Raw genomic sequence first — 20,448 nt, forward strand, 5'->3', positions numbered from 1 at the left:
AATCTAGGCGGATTATATATTTTAGATAAATGAATATATATTTATATAAAAATAATATTTACATATATATATAGGATGAAAACTTATACACTTTAATTTTAGAAAAACATAAAACAAAAATATAGTATCAAATATTATATTCAATAAACTCTTATCTATCAAAATAGTTTAAATCTATTATAATCTCACATTTTAAACCAAAAAAAACATAATCCATTCAAAAACATGTAAAATTGACAAAATGTAAGTTTATACGTACTTTGGAACCAAATTAAATTTCATAAGTTTAGACTTTAGAGGCTAATTATAATATTTATTTGAAACAAACATATTATTCTAAAAAATATTTCATTACAGTATTTTTAACCATTTTAGTCAACATACTACCTAGAATCCGTACAGGCATCCGCGTAGACCGCATAATGTCCGCCTAAACGCTATTAGGTGTCCGAATTATTTAAAACCACCTAAATTACCGCATAGCTAAAATTTGAAACACTCGGTCACCGTATAGCGTATAACCGCCGCCTAGGCACCCGCCGTAGGCCGCATTTTAGAACATGATTTTTAACCATTTTAGTCAACATACCGCCTAGAATCCGTACAAGCGTCCGTGTAGACCGCATAATGTCCGCCTAAACGCTATTAGGCGTCCGAATTATTTAAAACCGCCTAAATTACCGCATAGCTAAAATTTGAAACGCTCGGTCACCGTATAGCGTATAACCGCCGCCTAGGCACCCGCCGTAGGCCGCATTTTAGAACACTGTATAAAATCATGAGATTTTTTTTTCTGTACTTTTTAACCAAGGAAGTCATTTCAAAATTTTTAAAATCATTAAAAATCCAATCTACAAATTGTTTTCAGCAAAATTCTTGGGTTCACCCCTAGGGGTGACCTCTTTTATTCACCCCTCTTAACTAACTAATCAAAATACAACAAATCGTCATTTCATATCATATCATATTAATAAAATATATCAAAAATAAAGTGAAAAGACAAAACAAATTAAAGAAACAAATTCTGTAGATTTTTTAATAAGAAAATTATGTCGGTATGGGTTTATAAAAAATGGTTAGAGTGTAGATTTTACAATTAAATAAAATTATATGTCGGTTTAGGTTTACAAAAGAGTGATTAGGGTTATAGGTTTTACAATTAAACAAAATTATATGTCGGTTTGGGTTTACAAAATAGTGGTTAGGGTTTAGATTTTATAATTAAACGAAATTATATGTCGGTTTGGGTTTACAAAAGAGTGGTTAGGGTTTAGATTTTACATTCAAACAAATTTATATGTCGATTTGGGTTTATAAAAGAGTGGTTAGGGTTTAGATTTTACAATTAAAAAAAAATGTCGGTTTGGGTTTATAAAAGAGTGGTTAAGGTTTAGATTTTACAATTAAAAAAAATGTCTGTTTGGGTTTATAAAAGAGTGGTTAGGGTTTAGATTACACAATTAAACAAAATTACATGTCGTTTTGGGTTTATAAAAAAGTAATTTGGATTTAGATGTTATAATTAAAAACTATAATATAATGTTTAGAATTAATAACTTTAAAATTGAATGAAATACAGATTTTGTTTATTTAATTAATAATTTGTTTCCTCTTAACAAATTATATTATTAGAATGAGAGAGATTCACCCCTTCAATAGTTGACAAAAAAAAAAAAAAAACTGTTTTCAATAATACTAGATTGGATTTAAGGTGTGTTAAGGTGTTTTTCAGTTAAACGAAACAGTTCTTGCACAAATTTAAGTAACATGTGTGCAAGACTAAAGTGTGATTTTTCTTGATTTTAATATCAACAAGAAGAGAATATTTTATTCCAAAAACAAAAAAAAATCCCTTGATTAAAGAGTTACCGTAGAATATAAGAATGGAATGCAAATGTAGGTAACTTTATTTATCAAATTCTGGTCAAATGTATATTGTTTCTTCTTGGAATATAAGATTTTTATTATGTCGGTTTCAGGTATTTATGCTGTGGTGCAATCGATGGAAAACGTGTTATGGCCACCAATTACACTTTTGTTTATCAATGGAACGATAAAATACGTGGAGAGGTCACTCGCATTGTACTCAGCCAGCTTAGAGAGACTCAAAAACAGCATGCTTCAGTTACCAGACACTAAGCTAATGGAAGAATACGGAAGACGGCTCTGTTTTTAGATGGAGGTGATCACTTAGCAAATGAGGCAATAGCCAACACTGCTGGTCTGGTCCAGGGTTCCTTTCCGGTCAAGTATTTGGGGGTGCCTCTTTCCACTAAGAAAATGTGTAAGCAGGACTTTCAGCCTCTCTCGATAAGATCCATGCAAGGTTTAGCTCTTGGACTGTCCGACATCTCTCTTTTGCCGGAAGACTTCAGTTGATTCAGGCTGTCATCTACTCAACTATTACCTTTTGGGCGTCCATCTTCATTCTGCCTAACAGCTGCTTGGAGGAGATCGAGAGCATGTGTAGTGCTTTTCTCTGGAAAGGTGCCCCAAATTCGACAAGGGGAGCAAAAGTTAGCTGGGACTCCGTCTGTACTCCCAAGGAGAATGGAGGTTTGGGTTTAAAACGACTTGTTCACTGGAATAAAGTCCTTGCTTTGAAACTTATTTGGCTCATTTTTTCTGCCGGAGGTTCCCTTAGGTTTCATGGGTACGTGCGAATCTTATCGCTAATCAATGCTTCTGGGAGCTAAATGCCTCATCATCTGGTAGCTGGGTATGGATAGGCATTTGCAAGCTTCGTCCTCTTGCTCGGCCTTACATAGTGTGTGAAGTGAGTTCTGGAACTACCTGTAAGTTCTGGACAGATAATTGGACATCGCTTGGGCCCCTGTTGGACATCACGAGTGATAATGGACCTAGAGTTTCAGTTTTGCCAAAAAATTCAGTGGTTGTGGATGCTGTTAGGAGGAATCAGTGGTGGATCGCCCAATCTCGCTCTCGAAATCCCATTGTGCAGTTACTCAAGGCCTGCCTCCCGCCTATATCAGTTGTTAACCTTCAGGAAGATGCTCACGCAGACTTCTATCTCTGGAAAATTGGGGATGCTATACCCTCAAATAGTTTTTCAACTTCTGCAATGTGGTCTCACCTTCATCCTCTCGACACAAAAGTGGACTGGTTTGAGGTAGTTTGGAGCAAGGGCAGGATTCCCAAACACGCGTTCATTGCTTGGCTCAACTCTCGGCATAGACTTCTCACGCGAGATCGTTTGGTTTCTTGGGGTCTATCTGTTCCCTCAACCTGCCTCCTCTATAATACTCAAGATGAATCCCGTCAGCACCTCTTCTTTGAATGCTCCTATACGAAGGAGGTATGGTCCGCCTTTACTAGAAAAGCCCAAGTGTCACCTCCGCCTGTCTTTGAGGATGGAGTTCGGTGGCTGAAGAATCCTTGTAGGGACAAAAACATTGCCTGGATTCTCCGGTTAGCATATCAAGCCTCAGTTTACACGATCTGGAAGGAGCGTAACTCACGGCTCCACACCTCCGTTTCTAGACCAGCCTCGAGTCTTGTTTCAGAAATAAAAACCATCCTCAGATCGCATCTTGGAACTCTAACGCTCAAGCAAAGGAATGTTCTCCTGGATAATACACTCTTGGTTACTTGGTTTGGTGTTTTTCATTAGTCTTGTAACCATTTATGTATGCAGGTGTAACTCATTATAGGAGGCACCTTATGTATTTTTCATCTGCAAATCAATGAAAAAGGTATGTGTTAAAAAAAAAATACGCTTCAAGAAAATATTCAAATCTGGTTTATGAAATCTGAACTTTATTTTGACAGCAAAACTGGTTTATGAAATCTGAACTTTATTTCTTCTTAAGAGATTTACAAGGATATGCTTCCCTTATTTATACAAGTTACAAAACCCTAGATGTTGCATACATGTGTCACAATCATCATTCATCAGATGAATCGAGCGTTTCAAATTGGTTTGACAGCTTGATGATTGCCTTGTCGTTTGGACACTTGATGACTGCTTTTGCCGTACAGTCTTCATCTGCAACTTCCTTGTTCTTTCCTCTGTTTTTGTCTTTAGGTGAAGTAGCCATTGGGACAATAGCACATTGGACCTTACTGGGCTTTTCCGCACGGCCCAATTCCTTATTGGTTACGACTTTTTTGTTTCTAATGTATTTCTTCATCATTAAAAGCCTTGATTAGATCATCCTGCAGTTTGGGAATTTTCACACGATCAGAACGTCTTATACTTTCCATGGCTTCATTTAGCTCTCTTTGTAATGTTTTGATACGTAGATCTGCATTAAGCTGAGATTGATGTTTCAAATGTGCCAAAGCTTGTCTGCATCGGTTAATTCTATGGTTTATTGAGATGTTTGTTTCTTCATCATTAGCCGCCCAGCCTTGTTGAACAACTTCATAAAATCTTGGTAAATCACAAAGTCTTTTATCAAACTGAAAGATTCTTCGTCGATATGGTTGAGAATCATTTATTGAGAAGAATAGGTTTATGTTATGAACCCCCAAACTCCAAAAATTGAGCTTCTGCATTTGGATAACTGGCAGTTCCTGTTGCGCTTATCATTGCTCGGTCAAGACAAAATTTAACAGCATGTGTATACCGTTCACCCCACCAAGAGAATTTATCACCCCGTGATCGTATGTCTCTTAAGGGACAAATGGAGATCATATGTCGGAAATATCTGAACGTCCATTCTTCTCTCATTGGACCACCTATTTTTTCTTGGTTAGAAATTATTTCATTGAAATTACCAAGTAGAATCCATGAGTCTTGACAAGAGAAAGATAAGTTTTCCAAACATTCCCACAAATGATGGTGTTTACTTTGCATAGAGTGTCCATAGACGCAAGACAAATAAAAGTTATTATTATTATGTGACACTAATACATCAATGAGTCGTTCATCCTTTGAAATTAAGGATAAAGACACATCATTTTTCCACATCAAAGCTAAGCCACCGCTCCTACCTTGAGGGAGATGAATAATTATGTTAGAAAATCCTAGATCATCCTTAAGATTAGTTACAACATCAGAATTTTTTAGAGTTTCAGAAAGAAAGAGAATATCACACTTAGTTATAAGACCACCAACTCCACTGCAGCTTCAGCTTTGTTGAAGACGGTCTCAAACTGCACTCTTTCCCTCTTTAGAAAGGCGAATTCTGTCAGAGCATCATCGGTTGTTTCAGCGAACATGTCCAAGCTGTCAGTAGGATTGACCAAACTGTTGACATACTTAGCATGAATATAGCTCCTCTGTTCGGCAGTGAGGTCTTTATCCGTAAAGAGACTGGGAAGACCAGAAGAAACCATGTTCTGAGGAACATATCTCTGACCAGTAGGTTGTGGTGGTAGCATCTGAATACTAGGAATAAGCGTCGTTGGATCAATGGAGGGCAGAGAAGAAGCGTCTGACATATTGTTTTCACCATATAGATGATTATCTCTTCACTATCATCATCAGATTCCTTTGCCTCATTGACATCAAAGGGCATTCTTTTGCATCATGCTTAAGAGACCCACATTTTGTGCAGAAGTTCCTAAGTTTCTCATATCGGAACTTTAACACAATGTTCTCATCAACACCAAACCTAAAGTTTTTCTCGAAGCGTAAAGGTGCATCTATGTTCCAATCAACCCTAACCCTCACCGCCCCAACTTGATTGACATTCTAATTATAGTCAACTTCAGATACATGTCCTAATTGATTCCCATATTCCCCTAGCCATTACATTTGTGAGATAGAGAATCAGAATACCTTGAATTTGGACTCAAAACGGGATGATTTTCATATCAGTCTCACAGATATTTGGGAACCAACGACGAGTAGTGACCATCCAATCATTGAAGGACCAGGGACCCCTACGAAGCACCAGATTCATTGACTCGTCAGACTGGAAGCAGAATTGTACGCGTCCTCCATCTAGAAGGCGACCAACACAAGCATTAACAAATCCCCAAACCGAGGCATATGGCGAAGTAGAGTCCACACATTTTTTTTTGTGGGTTAACTGGCGTAACCACCAAAGAGTAACGATTCACCGATGCCGCTCGAGAACAGAACTCTGAAGTCAGAGAGATATGGGCTTCTTCAATACCCAAATCAAAGTCTTGGACAGATTTTCTCAGAAAGTCACTCATGATTGTAGTGAACGATTGTGAAAAAAGAAATTGGAAGTGATAGAAAAAGATTGGGGATGAAGATTTATATAGCAACAGATCCATGGCAGTTTTGGAAGACGATTAACTCCTGCGAAAGGGAGAGACAAATAACTGTCAGAAAAAACTGACAGAGATAAACCGCCGACAAAACCCCCAATGTCAAACAAGCGTGGATTATCGGTCAGAAAAACTTCAAATCGGAGAAATGAACCGGTATGAACAGTGGCAAAAATCGCTGCCAAAAAAATCGCCTAGCGAGAGAGACGAGATCTCTTTAATTTAGTCTATTGATAACAACAAAAGTAATAACTAATTTAAACTCTAGTTATCTAGACTGAACCAAAATAGTATTCTAAAAATTGAAGACCACTTATTTAAACTCTATAAATACTTTGTAAACCCTTATTAATATTTTGTGAAACTTCTAAAATACCTTATAAAATCTTATAAATACTTGGATCGACTCTCTAAGTAGTAATCACCATCCAAAAGTAATTTATAAGACTTTATAAATTTTTAAGATTTAAGGAGAAGTATTTTTGAAAATTAATTGGTGAACGAGGCATTTTTGAAAAAAGGGCATACCAAAAATGACATTTCTCAAAAGTCCCCTATATTTGGCTTAAAATTTGAAATTTAAAACAAAATCAAATCCGTGCAAACGGTTCATATTAGATAATATTTTACTTTGCATATTATTTTTTTATAAACCGAAAACCTAAACACCAAAAGAAAACCTATATACCTAAAAATATTCTGATTGACAAAAAAACAAATTTTAAAGACAAACAAATGAATTCCTAAAATCTGATTAAATACGACTTATTTTTTTATTTTAGGCAAAACCATACGAACAGTTTTAAATATAAATACTGTATTTTTAAATCAAGATACTTATGGAAATATAAAGACTAAAACAGAAAATCCTGGTATATTTGAAGTAACGTGAGTGAAAGAATAAAGTATGATTTCCTTGATTTTTTGCTTTCCTTTTTCTGATTGTCTTGATTTTATTATCAACAAGAAAAGAATAGTTTATTTCTGACACACAAAAAGCCCTTGATTAAAAGACTTACCGTGGAATAAAAGAAAGGAATGTAAAATATAAGAATAGTACTGGGAGAAAATAATTCACGCGTTATTTATAAATTTCAGGTTAATTATTCTAATACCATATATATAAGCTGAGCAAGAGAGCATGAAACAGCAAATTTTGATACTTAGCGAGCTTAGGTTTTTCAGACAAAAAGAGTAATAACAATGCAAGTGATACCGCCGGAAATTAAAAAGATCTTAGACAAATGGAACATCAGAGGACTTGTGATAATGTCTTTGCTGTTCCAAACGTCTCTTATCTTCCTCGCACCTCTGCGGAAACGCACATCAAAGAAGTGGCTCGCTGCAGTTCTGTGGACCGCGTATCTTTTAGCGGATTGGACCGCTAATTATGCGGTGTCTCAGATCACTAAGAACCAAGGGAAGGAACCAGAACCTGGTGATCCTCCAAAAAACAAGAAGCTACTTGCTTTGTGGGCACCGTTCTTGCTGTTGCATCTTGGTGGTCCGGACACCATTACCGCATTGGCTCTTGAGGATAATGCCTTATGGCAACGTCATTTGTTTGGCCTTGTCTCTCAAGCGCTTGCAGGTAAATAAATACATAGTATGTACATTAATTGGTTGAAGGTTAAACACTATATATTACTGATCAAGTAACATAGTAGATGATATCTATTTTAGCATGTTAGGTTATACATGTAGAATGGTAAATTAAACATTCCTTACTAAATACTCAGTAAGGTACGGTGTAACGTATTATATTGTTTTTGTGAAAGAAGTTTTTATTTGAGTTACCCAATAGTAATCAATCCTTAAATCTCATAATTAACCAATATAAATAAAACTGGTAATTAAGACTACAAAGTACAAACCAAGTACTACTTACTTTAAACTATAATTAGTTGGTTCTTCTTATGATATATAATTTCCATGTCGTGTTCAGGTGTTTATGCGGTGGTGCAATCTTTGGAAAACGTATTATGGCCACCAATCGTACTTTTATTCATCACCGGAACGATAAAATACGTGGAGAGGACACGAGCATTGTACTCGGCGAGCTTAGACAAGTTCAAAGACAGAATGCTTAAACCAGCAGACACTGGTCCTAACTACGCTAAGCTAATGGAAGAATACGATTCAAAGAAAAAGTCAAATCTCCCAACTGAAATCTTCTTAACCAAAGAACCGGACAAGCACGAGAGACCCCCGACACTCGTTAGACCCGACCGCGAGTATCTAACCGATCTCGAAATCGTTCAGTACGGCTTCAAATTCTTCAACACTTTCAAAGGTCTTGTCGTTGACCTAATTTTCAGTTTCCGTGAGCGAGACGAAAGCAGAGATTTCTTCAAAGAGTTGAAACCTGGAGAAGCTCTTCGGATTATAGAAACCGAGCTAGGGTTTCTATACGAATCAATGTACACGAAAACCGCGATTCTTCATTCGAAAACCGGTACTCTTTTCCGGTTAATCGCGTTCGGTTCACTTCTTTCTTCCTTTTTTGTCTTCCATCGTAGACCGCTTAAGTACGATGATTTTCATGAAGCAGATGTGGTGATTACTTACATTTTGTATATTGTTGGTATCGCACTTGATCTTGCGTCAATGGTCATTTTCTTGCTCTCGGATTGGACATTCGCATTGAGAAAGCTCAAGGATGATCCCGAGGAAGGAGAGAGTTCTATCGACTCTTTACTCAATTGGTTTCTCGGGTTTAGGAAACCGCGGTGGAAGAAGCATACATGCAACGGAAACCAAACCCACGAGGTGCTTACAACAGGGTTCTTCTCACGGAGATGGTCAGGCACGGTCTACGGTTTCAACTTCATCGGGTTTTGTCTGAAAGCCAAAGTTTCAAGAATCCATCAGAAGAGAAACTGCAACCTTTTAGTGTGGGACTCCGTGGTTTTGATACTCGATAAGGTAATCAGAAGCATCCAAATGTTGGTAGGATGGATCAGAGATGGTAATAGATCAGTCAGAAGCGTGCTGAGGCAACGGTCCAAGAAGAATCCCTTCTTTCGTTACACAGTTTACTTGTTATACCTCGTGTTTTTCGCGGGTGTTCCTCAAGTTTTTGTAGTCCTTTGGGACTACATTGATCGAATCTTCAGTGTTAAAGCTTATCTAGACGAGATAAGGTTCATATCGAGAGAGCCTTTGACAAAGAATCAATGGGAATTCATATTCTATGAGCTCAAGGATAAGTCCGACTTCGCGGAGAAACCTGAAGTCGCAAAGAAAGTTTCTTGGGCGAGAGGAGAATGGGCTTTACGGGATACGAAAGTGGCGGAGATCGATAGGTTGATGCTTTATATAGAGAATGTTGATTATGATCAAAGTCTTCTCCTTTGGCATATTGCTACTGAACTCTGTTTTCAAAAACAAGAAGGTGATGAGGAGATAGAGAATTTGAGCGGCGAAAGTTACGACGACCGTGAATTCAGCAAGATTATATCGGATTACATGATGTATTTGCTGATAATGAGACCGAAGTTGATGTCGGAAGTGGCGGGAATCGGGACAATACGGTTTAGAGACACTAAAGCTGAAGCTGAGAGGTTTTTCCAAGGCAGGCATATCAAGGACTTGAGAAATATGAAACGAGCAAGTGAGACGGTTTTATCAGTCAATAACAAGATAGAGCCAATGCTTGTGAAGGGAGATCGAAGCAAGTCGGTTCTTTTCGAGGCGAGTATGTTGGCGAAAGAGCTTATGAATTTGAAAGAGACTAGTAATGGAGATGGGAAATGGAGAGTGATGAGCAAAGTGTGGGTTGAGTTGCTATGTTACGCAGCAAGTCATTGTAAAGCTACGGAGCATGTGGCGCAACTTAGCAGAGGTGGAGAGCTTCTTAACTTTGTTTGGTTGTTAATGGCTCACTTCGGTTTAGCTGATCAGTTTCAGATCAATAAAGGAGATGCTAGAGCTAAACTCGTTGTAGGCAAGTGAAACTAATTACAACAAAAATGTTTTCTAAAAAGAGTTTTTTTTTTTTTTTTTTCCTTTTTGTGTGTTTGTATTTGTGTTGTAATCTCTTTTGGCTATGTTTATAATTTCAAGTAATGATCATCATATTTCTTTTGATTTGAATGGTGTAATAGAGACAGGAAAAGCTAATATGCTTTTAGACTATTTAAGATTTTGTTCACAATTTTTTTTGTTTAATATAAAATAAATTGTTTTGTACTTTACAGACCTTTTTTTGAAGAAATTAAAACTTTGTTCGCAGCAGATTATTACAAGTTCACAACAACTCAAAGTTTAACTTGTAGCAGCGACAGATGCTTTATTTTATATAAATATGAGTAAGGAACAAAATATTATTTTCTCAAACCTTGTCTTTCAAGGAATAATCTAGGGTTTTAAATCAACTTAATTAGGGTTTCGGAAAAAAAAAAGTAACGATGTGAAAAGCTTTTAGGGAATTGGGTTCGAAATCGATAAGATGGATTAAGCTTTTAGAGAATTGTGGGAGCTTTAGAGATCAAATTTTGGCCATTCAACGACAGGGGGACAGGCGGTTCACGGGCTTCAGACTTGATTTCAAACCAGAATCTGAGACTAGTCTTTCTCTCTTGACGTAATCTACACTAGTTAAAGTTTTTGTTCAAACAAACACAACACTACTATTTATTAAAAAGATTAATAATGTGAATTATAATTAAGTAGAAATGCATTTATTAAAAAGATTAATAGTACGAAGAGTAAAAATTTTGTCTACCATAAACATAAACACAAATTTATTTTTTTATCTTTTTATTTATTTATAAAAACTAAAACTAATTAAAATTTAAATTAAACCAACATAGTTTAACTATTTCGTGTTGATAGATATTATTATTCCGTTATTTTTTATGGCGGTACAAAAATGAAAATTAGTTTAAAGGTTTAAATTGTTAGTAAAATTATTTTAAAGGTTCAAAGTGATAGTAAAATCATTTTAAATGTTTATAGTGTTAATAAAATTTTCTCAAAGTTTAAAGTGTTACAGTAAAATTTTGAAGGTTTAAAATGTGATTTTCTCCGTAAATATATATGGAAGCTTTTTAACATCAATACTTTGCTTCTTCTCTTTTTTTTTCCACACGGAGACTTTTCTTCTCACATTGTAATTCCATTTCTTGGCCTAATGAGAAAGCAAAGAACAGTGTAATGCTTTTCCTCTGTCTTTGTTCGATGTCTATGAGAAGTTTCTCTACATGTTATAAAAAAAAAAGGAAGAGTTCTTTTTTTAATCAGAAACAAAGGATTGCTCACAAGGGGTTCGATAAAATACTTGAATGACATCTTTTCCGTAGACAGACTTTTATAATCAAAGGTACGATGTTTTTCTGCCTGTTCTTCTCGGAAATTAAAGCTTTTTAAAATTAATTTATTTGGTTTCTTTATTACTATTATATAGTATGTTTGATTGTTGGAAACAACATTACACTCTTTTCACCTGCAAAATTATTAGGCAACTAAATTCGAGTTTTGCATAGGAAAAATATATGTAGACCACATAACTTAGGATCATGATCCTTGTTTCTTTATATAAACACCATATGCAACTTTTCTCTAGTCTTTTACATAATGGTTACCAACATGTATGCAACTTTCTCTAGTCTTTTACATAATGGTTACCAACATGTATGCAACTTTCTCTAGTCTTTTCATAATGGTTACTAACATGTACAGTCTTAGTTTTGCTTTGTCCGATTAGTTTTTCACCATTTTCTTATGCTTGAATGAGATCCGAACTTTCATAATAGTTAGTATAAGAACAGTCTTCATTTTGGTTCGCTTCATCGGGTTAATTTGTCACTATTTCCTTGACATAATGCTTGAATTGAGACCTTTGGTTTGGTTCTTCAAATAGTCACATGGCTGACACATTAACTGTTAGGTCTGCAGTTGTCAACTTAAACTAACTCAATTGACTCTCTGTTTTGTCTCGCTTTAGAAGAACAGGTACTGACTCTACACATCAAACGTAGTTAGCATTCTGATGATGACGCAGCAACAATGTAACATCGATAAGATTATCAAATTCCTATCTGAGTTACAGAATCAGCTAAGTGATATACCTCCTGCACCCAAGAAAGCTACTGGTAACAAAAATGAACAAGTAAGCGAAATAACTGAGGAGAAGAGACAATCTTGGTGGGTTCGGGTCAGAGAAAGAGTTAAAAAAATTGGTAAGATGAAGAAAGAGGCTTCATACCATGCAAGCGACAGTGGAGGCAGTCAAGGTGGAAGCAGAAGAATGATGCGAAACATTGACGAAGATCAAGAAGATGCAGACCTCGCTATCCGGAAACTGCAGAGTGACATTCTTCAGATGATAACTGCATTTAGGAACTTGACTGAGTTTCAAACCAATATGAGCAAGTCATTGGAGCTTGATCTTCGTTCAGCTAAGTTAAGAGCAATACTACAGAAGACGGATTCAATCAGGTCCCGCTCTCACGATCTTAAAGAAATCAGAAGAAAAGTCTTCACTCTAAAGTGTCAGATCCCATCATTGCTCCACAAACAATCATCCAGAGGGACAAGCATCACAGATTCTCAAACCGCTGAGGAAAATGATGAGATCAATGAGACCGGGAATGACATATACTTGCCTGGCCTCCACTTTGCTGAAGAAGATTTCAAATGTTCCTCAGCTTTTGAAGAAGTTGTGGAGAAATTTGAAGGACTTGACTTCCCTCAGAAGCTATGCTTGCTGTCCTTCGCCGTGTTCCCGGAAAACAAAGAGGTTGAAAGGAATGTATTGGTGGATCGGAGAAGGTTTCATCGACTGTGATGATTCTGAAAACTCAGTAACCAGAGTTCTTGATGATTTCTCAAGACAAAGATTAGTTGAGCAGTTCCAAGACGAGAGGAAACTAATACCACGTAGTTATAGGATGGAGCCTCATGTGCATTCTGCAGTTATATACTTAGCCAAATCTGTACATCTATTTGAACTCTACAGCCACAAAGGGAAGCTTGTCATGGAAAAATCATTAAAAGAAAAGGTCTGCCTAGTAAAAGGTTCCTCGTTGCTAAGAGAGGCAAAAGCATCAGCAATGAAACCACAAAACCTGAAGACAGTTTTCAATTCATCTGAACGGTACCCTGATTTCACATTCAAGTGGTTTCCCTTAATGAATTCACTTAGAGTGCTTTATTTGGGAAGATGGGAGAGGACCGCTAAACGCCACATTGAAGTTGAGAGCACAGAGTTTCTTAAAAAGAACATGAAGTATCTCAAGAATCTGAGGCTTGCAAGTTTTCAAGGGATCTCGAGGATAGAAAAGCTCGAAAATTCGATTTGCGCACTCCCGGAGTTAGTGATATTGGATCTTAAAGCATGCTACAATCTTGAGGTTCTTCCTAGCGATATAGGCTTATTTGAGAAACTGATTTACTTGGATGTATCAGAGTGTTATATGCTAGACCGCATGCCTAAGGGGATTGCAAAACTCTCAAGATTACAAGTTCTGAAAGGATTTGTGATTAGTGAATCGGATCATGAGAATGATTGTGCAGTTAAACACCTGCTGAATCTGAGGAAGCTTAGCATAACTGTAAACAAAAATTCTTTCACGGTGGAAAGTCTGATGCAGTCGTTGACAGGCCTCAAGCAACTTGAGAGTCTGAAAATTTCGTGGGGGTTTCGATTTCGTCAAGATGGCCAAGAAGGAGAAAAGAGTGAAGAAGAAACTAATGAAGTAGATGAGAAGGAGAACCAAGGAAGTCCTGAAACAGAGAAGAAACTCAAAGACATGATGGAACAAGACCAAGTACAGGAAGAAGAGATAGAAGAAACGGGTAAGCGAGAAGATGGAGTTATTAGTAAGAAAGGAAGTGAAAAAAATGAAGAGGCTGATCTGGAAAAAGGAAAGAAGCACGATGAAGCAGAGACATCGAAATCAGAAGTTGTCAAGGAAGAAAAGAAGACAAGTCCTTCCCAAGAGGCAACAGAGACTAGCCAGAAGAAGCCAGGTGATGAAAGCAAAGTAAAAAAGGAAAAAGATGGAGACAAAGGGAAGGCTGATCTAGAAGGAAAGAAGCGAGATGAGGTAGAAGCAACGAAATCTAAATCAGGCAAAGTTGTTGAGGGAGATGAGAAGACAAGTCCACCACAAGAATCCAAAGATACGATCCAGAACAAGACAGATGATGAAACCAAAGTGGGAAAGGAAGGAGATGGAGACAAAGGGAAGGTTGATCCAAAAGAAGAAACGAAACATGATGAGGTAGAAGCAGAGAGCTCAAAACCAAACAATGGTGTTGAAGGAGTTAATAAGCCCAGTCCTTCCCAGGATGATCACAATGAAAACAGTAAAGTTCAGGAGAAAAGAGATGGAAACAAAGGGAACGCTGATCTAAATGAAGGTAAGAAGACAAATGAGGTAAAAGCAGAGAGCTCAAAACCAGACAAGGTTACCGAGGGAGATGAGAAGACGAACCCACCACAAAAATCGAAAGACACAATCCAGAGCAAGGCAGATGATGACAGAGAAATTAGCCAAGTGCAGGAAAATAGAGAGGGAGTAAAGAACGGAGATGATTTAAAGAAGCTTGATGATGGAGAAGCAAAGACTCAGAAGTCACACAAAACCATTAAGTTTGGTAAATCAAAAGATCTGAACCACAAGAAGCCAGATGATCTGAAAAATGACAATGCAACGGCGGAAGAGATTCATGAAACAGCATCACCATCCAGGAAATCAACATCAAGTAAAGCAAAACTGTTCAAGGCATTTGGAAACCAAACCAAGAAATGGGGAGGAGGATGGCAAGAGGATGAAGGAATAGATGGTACCTCTAAACTTCCTTGTAGTTTGAAGAAGTTGGAGCTAGAATGTTTCCCTGAAAAAGACCCTCCAAGTTGGTTAAATCCCAAAAACCTAGACAAACTTGCAAAGCTCTCCATCAAAGGAGGAAAGCTTAGCCGAATCAGTGATGGACTTCTTCCAACTGCAGAAAACCAATGGACCGTTCAGATCTTGCGTTTGAAGTATCTGCATGAATTCAAGGTTGAGTGGAAAGATCTGCAAGCACTGTTTCCAAAAATGACACTGCTTGAGAAATATAAATGCCCAAAAATCTCATTCTGTCCCACAGATGGTAATGGAGTCTGGAGGAAGCAACATATATCACCAAACATGTGAAGAGAAGCTGCATATAATGGCAAGAGCCTTTGCAACATCTTTAGGGATGATGTGTCTATACACCCTGAATAAATAAAATACACGTTCGGACATTCGCATTGTAATTAAATTGTTATCCTAAAGCCATAGAATCACAAGAACGTTCAAACAGAAATAAATATAATGTTTGAGAAAAGAATAAACAATCAAAACAAGGGTCTTATTCACCCCAGACAAGATCACAACACACTATGCCTGGGATTTTACTGCAGGATATATCTTAAAACAGAAACAGAAAACAGTAAATAAAAAACCCGGTAAGATGATATTTCAAAGCCGGTTGTTATTCAACACGCAAAGCTTCAGACACACGCAGAACAAGTACGAAAATGATTAAAGGCTACGATCATGATGCTTAGAACTTTGGTAAGTTGATCTTGCTCCAGCTCCTTTGATGATCTTCATTCTTGTGGTGGTAATGCATCACTATGTTCAACCATAACGTAGTCCTGCAAATACACGCGGTGTAAAATGCTAAGATGAAGTTGAAAAGAGACAAGATTTGGTGCAAAGACGACTCAAGCAGATACGACCTGCAAAAGGAGAGAAAATATGATGCAACTAAATTTTTGACATTTTGGACTTTCCAAGTTTCCTCTTCTGCTAGAACTGTTTTTCTTATGAAAAACTAAAAGAAAAAGAAAAGACAGGCATTGATGGTCTTATATGTTCATTGGAGAGGTGATAGAGTAGAAAAGATGTAACTTACTCCGAAGTTAGGGCACTTGTCACGTTTCACTGTCAAATTATCGTGAGATGACACTTCGACTCCTTCAACAACTTTCTCCAGGTTCTGACAATGCTTTATATTCAGGACTTGTAGGCTGGTAGGCATCTCTGAGAAAATCGTTTTGATTTTCGGGCAGCAATCTAAGCTTAGGTTTTTTAGATTCTCCAAGCTACCAGCACAGCTTATTGTCTCCAATGATAGAAGATTTGTAATGGACAAAGTCTCCAATGATTTCAAATTTTCCTCAGTCACATCAGAGAAAAGGTCTTTTATGTCAAAGCACATCCTTAGCCAGCAACCTTTCACCACTTTGGTCTTGTTAAAGATAGATGTGAACCTTGTAGGAGTACAGTCCACAAAAGACACAAACTCAGCCTTAGCTAGTGCGCCATCATCCAGCTTATTAGTTTCATTGATCTCCATGACTTCCTGTGGACTTTCGGAATCAACAAGTGATGTTAGTGTCTTCTTATATAGAGCCCTCTCTGTGGGGACTTGGAGAAGACGTTCCTTGCGCGTGGCATCTCCCATCTCAGTACAATCACTGGCGCGTGGTTCAGCTGGTTGAATCTCTCTTGTTTCTTCTAAGATTTCTGGGGATGTAACAACTGCTGCATCAGAGGAGCTAGGATTCTCAGATATCTCACTTGACATTTTGTTCCTTACTTCGTCCCAATCCTTACCTTCAAAAAGCCTTCCATCTGCAAGAATAATACTCTTTACACAATGGATCTTGCTCTCCTTTGGCAACTCTGGTGTCGTCTCCACTTTGGTTCCAAACAGATTCACTTCACGTAGGTAAAACATGTCCTCAAATGATCCCTCAATCTTCTCCAGCTTGCTACTGCCGGAAACATCAATGACTTCGAGATTTTTGAGTTTCTGGATGTTTGGGATAGCATCTAGGTTGATGCAATTCTGTAGGAGAAGTTCATTGAGACTGGACAGCTCATCGATGGTGGTAGCCAACTCGCTAAGATTAGTTCCTGAGAGATTGAGAGTTTTGAGTTCAGGCTTATCCTCGAAGCACACTTCAAGCATTTCCACTAAGCTCGTAGTGCCGGAAAGATCAAGAATTTGGAGACCTGACAAGGGCTTCAAACTAGGCAATCTTCTCAATTTGGTACAATTGCGCAACAAGAGCCTAGTCAATAAGTGAAGCTTCTCGCCCACCGCAGAGTCCTGGAATATTGGCAGACGCTCTATTTGGCTCTCCGAGAAGTCAAGGAGCTGAAGTTTTTTAAGAAGGTAAAAGTTTTTGTTTTTGCTTTTGTTTTTCTTGTCACCTTTTTGGTTGTCGAAACAAGTCTGAAGTCCACGAGCACCAGAGACATCAACAACCTCAAGATTCACTAGCTCCTGTATGTTTGGCAGATCTTCCAATAAATGGCAGTCCTTGATGATGAGACAATGAAGTTGGGTCAAATCAGAAATGCTGGGAGGGGAAGATGTGATCTTAAGCCCGGAGAGGTGAAGACTTTGAAGTTCAAGAAATGCCTTGAAGAAATCAGGACTGATTTCCTTCAGGGAGCTAGCACCAGAAACTTCGAGAGTATTCAGCTTTGTAAGAGTCTGAAGCTCTTCAATACTGTCCAGTAGATCACAGTCCCTGATTACAAGAACTCGGAGGAGTTTGAGATGATCCTTAAAAGACGGGATAAGAGGTTCTAGCGTGGGTTCAAAAAGACCAAGTACTTCAAGCTCTTTCAGATTCTCGAAGTACGTTTTAGGATTTTCACGACGCAGACGATCTCCACCAACCAGAATCGTTGTAACCTTGTCTCCTTTCTTTGCTTGCACGGTTTTAATCATATCATCTATCTGGGTGATTTTCCCAATACCTTTTTCCTTGTGACCACCATAGACCCTAGAAAATCCAAGTCGAGATCTCCCGAAATGGCCTCCACGTCGAGGATCAATTAAACTGATCATCGCCATCTCTGGTACCACCACATTGTTTTCTTGTATCTTCAGCATTCCGCGGTTTATAAGATCCATCAAGATAGAATGACCTTCCTGGTACGCCTTTTCGACTGACCTAACAGGATCAAAGTAGCCTTCAAGCATCCATTGTGTGATCAGGTCACGGTAGTAAACACATCCACATTGCTTAAAGAAGTCCAAGCTATGCCAAAAACAATCCAAGATGGCACCCTTTGATGTATCATAGGTTTTCAACAGCACATATGCAAGATACAAGATTGGATTGACAGCGCTCTCAGAAGCAGAACATAAATCGGGTGAATTAGACCGATCAGTTGAGAGAAACTCGTCTATCTTTTTTTTTAATACCGTATAATCTTCTGTGCTCGAACATTTTTTGCTTAGAATAATCAACTTTAGGGACTTGGCTAGCACGACGATTGCAGCTGGCGAATTCTTGCTTTTGCTCACAATCTTAGATATGTAGTCTGCAAAAGTCTCCACGTAGTCTTTTGTGAGAAGAACCATAAAAAAATTCTGCAGGTTAGTCTCATGGATTGAGTTACGTAATTCATCTGAGACATCCGTGGTATGGAAATTGATTAGATCGTCATAGGAATTTGTAGCTGCCAGCGACACATCTTTAGTAGACTGGCCACTTTCCCCATCACGCTTTGTATCTTGTACGTTCTCCGCGGCTTGGTCCGTTTTTTCCCCCTTGTTATCTTTTTCCAGTGACTGAGTACCCTCATCTGGCACAATTTCGCTGTCTCTCTTTGCTCCCTCTAGCATTTCAGTTATATTCTCACTCTTTGCTCTCTCTAGCCCTTCAGTTATATTCTCACTCTTTGCTCCCTCTAGCCCTTCAGTTATTGTATTCTCACTCTTTGCTCCCTCTAGCCCTTCAGTTATTGTATTCTCACTCTTTGCTCCATCTTGCTCTTCACTTCCATTCTCACTCTCTGCTTCCTCTTGCTCTCCACTTTCACTCTCACTCTTTGCTTCATCGTTCTCTTCACTTTCACTCTCACTCTTTTCTCCATCTTTCTCTTCACTTCCACTCTCACTCTTTGCTCCCTCTTTCCCTTCACTTCCATTCTCACTCTTTGGGTCACCAACAACAGCAGCCTTTGTAGGCTCCTCGCCTCCTTTCGTAACAAGAATCTTGAGACGGTTGACATCTTCAAGGATATCATCAACAAGAAACTTCCAAAGCCCCATTGTATTCATCACCACCTCTTCACTGGTTTGGTTTCCTTCGTCATCAAGAATCAATAGAATACATGGCTTTCCTGAAGACGGCGTATCTTTCTTGGCACCCTCAGCTGGCAGCGTCGTCTCTGCTTCAGTTGCTTTATCTTTTTTTTTACCCGCAGCCTTGTTTCCAGCATCCTTATTGGCCTTTGCAGCCTCCTCCAATCTCTCATCCTCGATCTTTTCGTCGATCTCTTTTCTCTGCTTAACGATTTCGTCAAATATCTTCTTCTTCAAATCAGAGTCTTTGAGTTCCTTCTCATCCTCCTCGTCCTCATCATTATCATCCAATTCAGTCTCTTCAAAATCAGAGTAAACACATAGCTGAGAAGCTATGTTCTCGTAGAGCGACCATTCATCCTTAAACTTCCTGTTGAGATGCAAGCAGATGGTCAGAAAGCACAAGCCGGTCTTGATGACATGCTCTCCCACAATATTTGCCAGCCTTGTCTTCCCGGTCCCAGCTTTACCAGACAGCAAAACTCTCTGAGGACCATCTCTTTTCAGAACTTCCACTATGTTGTTACGCAGTTTCTCATCATTCATCTCATGTTGCAACTCTGGATCATTCCCATCTGATGAGGAAACCCAAACAAACTGCATTAGATCCCTCTTTTTTCTCAAATCCCAAATTTTTCAAATTTCTTTACCAAACTCAAAATCAAACACTAATCCTAAATCTCAGTGTTCTTTCAGTATACACTAATTCGGATGCTAAGTTTAAAGCAGCAAAGAAGACAGATAGTGCAAAATCAATTCGGATGCTAAGTTTAATTAAAATCATGGTGAGGGCTTAGGAGAAGGAAAGAAACACTAACTAACCTGGCAAACCAGCAAACGTAACCGCCATGATGATCAGATTCTGTTGGCCGGAGCGAGCCCTTTGCCTTCTCTCTACAAAGGCGAAGTCAACCTCTCAATCTCTCCTTTTCTTTTGCTCTTCATCTCTCTTTTGCTCTTCAGTTTCCAATAATTTCCTTTAGTAATATATATATTTAAAAACTTTGTGATGATTGAGTAACAACAATTTTGTTAAGTTTAAAAAAAAAAAAAAAAGCACAGTTAGTTGATAATTTATATCAACAATTTTGTTTTCACTTTTGCTTAATTTAATACTAATCAATCAAAAATAACTAAAGGGATTCCCCC

General features: G+C 38.0%; 3 protein-coding genes and 1 pseudogene across 5 annotated transcripts; 3 read left to right on the forward strand and 1 right to left on the reverse strand.

Moving 5' to 3' along the window:
* Positions 1 to 2,002: 2,002 nt before the first annotated feature.
* Positions 2,003 to 3,631, forward strand: LOC147934757 (uncharacterized). Its single transcript, XM_087472776.1, has 3 exons — positions 2,003 to 2,168; positions 2,441 to 2,556; positions 2,645 to 3,631. Exons 1-3 carry the CDS (start codon positions 2,003 to 2,005, stop codon positions 3,629 to 3,631), a joined length of 1,269 nt encoding a protein of 422 aa, XP_087328902.1.
* A 3,672-nt stretch (positions 3,632 to 7,303) lies between these two features.
* LOC104728544 (uncharacterized) lies at positions 7,304 to 10,296 on the forward strand. The gene is made up of 2 exons (XM_019232013.2): positions 7,304 to 7,798; positions 8,153 to 10,296. The coding sequence occupies exons 1-2, from the start codon at positions 7,411 to 7,413 to the stop codon at positions 10,159 to 10,161; spliced, it is 2,397 nt and encodes a 798-aa protein (XP_019087558.2). The 5' UTR covers positions 7,304 to 7,410; the 3' UTR covers positions 10,162 to 10,296.
* A 1,164-nt stretch (positions 10,297 to 11,460) lies between these two features.
* Positions 11,461 to 15,535, forward strand: LOC104724849 (uncharacterized; annotated as a pseudogene). The gene is made up of 2 exons (XR_015572294.1): positions 11,461 to 11,530; positions 12,155 to 15,535. The product of XR_015572294.1 is annotated as an uncharacterized LOC104724849 (transcript).
* Positions 15,492 to 20,448, reverse strand: LOC104724850 (putative disease resistance protein At5g45510). 2 transcript variants are annotated; one of them, XM_010443401.2, is made up of 3 exons: positions 20,122 to 20,448; positions 16,102 to 19,874; positions 15,492 to 15,841 (listed from the first exon to the last, which is right to left on the reverse strand). In XM_010443401.2, the coding sequence occupies exons 1-3, from the start codon at positions 20,147 to 20,149 to the stop codon at positions 15,794 to 15,796; spliced, it is 3,849 nt and encodes a 1,282-aa protein (XP_010441703.2). In that variant the 5' UTR covers positions 20,150 to 20,448; the 3' UTR covers positions 15,492 to 15,793. The 2 variants fall into 2 exon arrangements, with proteins under 2 accessions (XP_010441703.2, XP_010441704.2); XM_010443402.3 differs by having other exon boundaries at positions 15,492 to 15,925.

The sequence above is a fragment of the Camelina sativa genome, chromosome 11, assembly GCF_030686135.1.
Source record: "Camelina sativa cultivar CO46 ecotype springtype chromosome 11, ASM3068613v1".
Classification (NCBI taxonomy): Eukaryota; Viridiplantae; Streptophyta; class Magnoliopsida; order Brassicales; family Brassicaceae; genus Camelina; species Camelina sativa.